This window comes from Notamacropus eugenii, chromosome 5, assembly GCF_028372415.1.
Source record: "Notamacropus eugenii isolate mMacEug1 chromosome 5, mMacEug1.pri_v2, whole genome shotgun sequence".
In the NCBI taxonomy this organism is placed as follows: domain Eukaryota; kingdom Metazoa; phylum Chordata; class Mammalia; order Diprotodontia; family Macropodidae; genus Notamacropus; species Notamacropus eugenii.
Window position 1 is genome coordinate 253,135,417 of NC_092876.1, and position 4,293 is coordinate 253,139,709.

Consider the following 4,293-nt stretch of genomic DNA (forward strand, 5'->3'; position numbering starts at 1 on the left):
ACCATGGTGTGCATGAATGTCCTGGTAGATGCTCTCAAAAGCATCAGCAATGCATAAAAGTGAGGAAAATGCCAGGTTCTCATTAGGCCATGCTCCAAAATAATTGTCCAGATTCTTACCTTGATGATGAAGCATGATTATATTGGTAAATTTGAGATCATTGATGATCACAGAGGAAGAAAAATTGTTGTGAACCTCATGGTCAGATTAAACAAATGTGGTATAATCAGCCCCAGATTTGATGTTCAGTGGAAAGATCTGGAAAAATGGCAGAATAATATGCTACCATCCTGTCAGTTTGGGCTCATTGTGCTTACAACCTCAGCTGGCATTATGGACGATGAGGAAGCAAGAAGAAAACACACAGGGGGAAAAATTCTGGGATTCTTTTTCTAAGGAGTGTAAAACATACATAGAAATAAAATGCTCCAATGGGAAAAAAAGAAAAGGTACACAAGAAAGAGAAATCATAAAAAACTTATTAAAGTTCAACTGTTTACATTCCTTCATGGAAAGAGGATATTTGTAACTCATGAGACCTTTCTCAGTATTATTGTAGTGGGAGGGTATATAGATATAGATATGTATGTGTGTATATATGTATATATATGTACATATGTGTATATATATGTATATGTGTATGTATAGATAGATAGATAGATAGATAGATAGATAGATAGATAGATAGATAGATATGTTCTATGTTGTGACCCTGGGTCAGAACACTCCCAAACATCAAGACTGGTTTTATGAAAATGATAGGGAAAATTCAGAAGTTGCTAAATGAAAAACAGAACTCCACAGGATTTGCCAGCAGGATAGTTCATCCACCTCTAAGAAGGCAGCATTTAATTCCATCGAAAGCAAAGTACAAGTAAAGCTTAGAGAGATGCGGGATTCCTGGCTCAGTAAGAAGGCAGATAAAATTCAGTTTTATGCTGATAGTAACAATCCACAGTGCTTTTATGATTACATGAAAGCTGTTTATGGACCAAAAACCTGTGGTGCATCACAGCTACTCAGTGTTGATGGAGCCACATTGATTAGTGATAAGGACATGATCCTAGAGAGATGGACTGAACACTTCCATAGTGTTCTCAACGGACCATCACCAATAAATGCTGAGGCCATTGACCATTTACCTCAGGTTGAAGTCCGTCTCTCCTTAGCTGAACTTCCAACTGAAGAAGAGGTTTTGAGGGCCATTAGGCTACTTTCATGTGGCAAAGCACCTGGTGTTGATTCTATTCCAGCTGAGATTTACAAAGTAGGGGGACCATTGCTCATACAAAAGCTGACTGAAATTTTCCAGGTTATATGACAAGAGGAGGTTATCCCCCAGGAGTTCAAGGATGCCTCCATTATCCATCTCTATAAGGGTAAAGGGAATAGGTTGTCCTGCGACAATCACAGGGGGATCTATCTCTTAGTCACTGCTGGCAAAATTCTTGCTAGAGTCCTCCTTAATAGACTGATCCTTCACCTGGAAGATGGTCATATACCTGAGAGCCAGTATGGCTTCAGAAACGGCTGAGGAACAGTTGATGTGGTGTTGGCTGCCTGACAACTCCAGGAGAAATGCCAGGAGCAGAACAGAGGTCTGTACACAGAGTTTATAGATCTGACTAAGGTCTTTGACACTATTAGTCATGAGGGCTTATGGAAAATTATGTCAAAATTTGGCTGCCTGGAGAAGTTCATCAATATTGTATGTCAATTTCATGATGGCATGTTTACCTGGGTTCTGGATAATGGACAAAGCTCTCATGCCTTCCCAGTCACTAATGGAGTGAAATGGGGCTATGTGCTTGCTCCCATGCTTGTTAGCATGATGTTTTAAGCCATGTTGACAAATGCTTTCAATAAGGATGCACATGGCATCAAGGTCAACTACCATACTGATGGTAAGTTCTTCAGTTTGAAAAGGCTACAAGCCAAGATCAAAGTGGAGGGAGTGTTGGTGCATGATTTTCTGTTTGCGGGTGATTATGCACTCAATGCAGCCTCTGAAGCTGAGATGCAACAAAGTATGGATCAATTCTCTGCTGTCTGTGCTAATTGTGGCCTAATAATTAAGACCAAAAAAGCACAGGTGCTCCATCAGCCACCACACCATCCATATGTGAAACCATCAATTACAACAAATGGAGAAGTTTTGAATACCATGGATAAGTTCACTTACCTTAGTAGCGTACTTTCCAGAGATGTACACATTGACAATGAGGTTGATGCATGCATTGCCAGAGCTATCTCAGTGTTTGGGAGTCTCCGAAGAAAAGTTTGGGAGAGAAGAGGTATTAGACTGACTACCAAACTGAAGGTCTAAAGAGCCCTTGTGCTGATCTCATTGTTATATGCCTGTGAAACGTGGACAGTCTACCAGCCCCGTGCCAGGAAACTGAATTGTTTCCATCTGAACTGTCTTAGGAAGATTCTGAGGATCACTTGGAGGATAAGATACCAGACACTGAAGTCCTTGCTCAAGCTGAACTGCCAAGCATCCAAACTATGCTTCAGAGAGCGCAACTCTGATGGGCTGGCCACGTTGTTCAAATGCCAAATGTATGCTTGCCAAAAAGACTATTTTATGGAGAACCTGCATGAGGCAGGTGATCACATGGTGGCCAGAAGAAACGATACAAGGACACTCTCAAGGTCTCTCTGAAGAACTTTGACTTTGACTATGTAACATGGGAGACATTGGCACATGACTGCTCAGCATGGCATGCCTACATAAGAAAAGATGCTGTGCTCTTTGAGCAAAGCAGAATTGAGACAGCACAAAGTAGATGCAGCATGCACAAATTTCGGATATTCACCCCAAATATTTACATGGACTATTTGCATCCAACTTGTGGTAGAGCATTCTGAGCTCGTATTGGTCTGATCAGCCACAGTGAGACACACTGAAATTTCACTTTACAATGGTGATTTCATTTTGGTTCTCTTTGAAGATGAAGGGCAACAACTCTGTGTGTGTGTGTGTGTGTGTGTGTGTGTGTGTGTGTGTGTGTGTGTGTGTGTAGAGAGAGAGAGAGAGAGAGAATGAGTGTGTGTGAATTAAATATTAAGGGATGATATCTAAAAGCTAAAATTAAGGGACAGGACAGGAATGTAGTGGGAGAAGGAGAAAGGGAGAGGTAGAATGGGGTAAATTATCTTACATAAAAGAGGCCAAAAAAGCTTTTAGAGTGGAGGGGAATGGGAGGGCGGTGAGAGGGAATGAGTGAACCTTATTCTTATTGGAATTGACGTAAGGAGGGAATAACATACATATTCAGTTGGGAATGGAAATTTATCTTACCCTACAGGAAAGTTGAGGGGAAGGTGTAAAGGGGTGATGATAGAAGAGAGGGCAGATTGAGGCGAGGGTAATCAAAAGCAAACACTTTTGAGGAGGATCGGGGTAAAAGGAAACGATATGACTCTTATGGAAATGTTTTGCATCACTACACATGTATAACCTATATTGAATTGTTTGCCTTCTCAATGAGAGTGGAGAAGGAGGGAAGGAAGTTGGAACTTTGGAATTTGGAACTTAAAGTTATAAAAACGGATGTTAAAAATTGTTTTTACATGTAACTGGGAAATAAGATGCTGTGGCAATGGGGTATAGAAATCTATTTTACCATACAGGAAAATAGAAGGAGAAGGGGATAAGAGAAGAGGGGTGGTGATAGAAGGGAGGGCAGAATGGGGGAAGGGGTAATCAGAAGCAAAACACTTTCGAGGACGTACAGGTGAAAGAAGAGAGTATAGAATAAATGGGAGTGGAGGAATAGGATGGAAGGAAATATAATTAGTAATAGTAAGTATGAAAAAAGTTTTTTTGAAGTAAGCTTCTCTGATAAGGCTTCATTTCTTTAACAAGAACAAAAAAAGAGATGATAAGCAGGATGTTCTCAGAAGAACCTAGAAAGCGTTACATCTATTGATGCAAAGTGAAATGTACTAGGTACAAAATAACAGCAATATTGTAAGATGATCAGCTGTGAATGATTTAGCTATTCTAAGCAATAAAATGATCTGTGACAACTCTGCAGGACTTAATATGAAAAGTACTATCCATCCCCAGGGAAAGAACTAATGAAAACAGCCCTGTCTGAATACAGATTGAAGCAACTTTTGTTTTTTTTCCACTTTATTTTTCTTGAGTTTTTTTTTGTCTATGTTTTCTTTCACAATATGACTATTATGGATATGTTTTGCATGACTACACATGTATAACCTATATGTAATTGCTTGGCTTCTCAGTGGGGGAAGTGGTGGGAAGGGGGAAGGGGCGATAATTTA

The 4,293-nt window shown here is 40.1% G+C and overlaps 1 protein-coding gene across 1 annotated transcript; it reads left to right on the forward strand.

The window, feature by feature from the left end:
• Positions 1-396, forward strand: LOC140509127 (small ribosomal subunit protein uS8-like). The gene is given in 1 exon segment (XM_072616981.1): positions 1-396. A coding segment is annotated over 1 exon segment (393 nt). The 5' UTR covers positions 1-3.
• Positions 397-4,293: the final 3,897 nt, after the last annotated feature.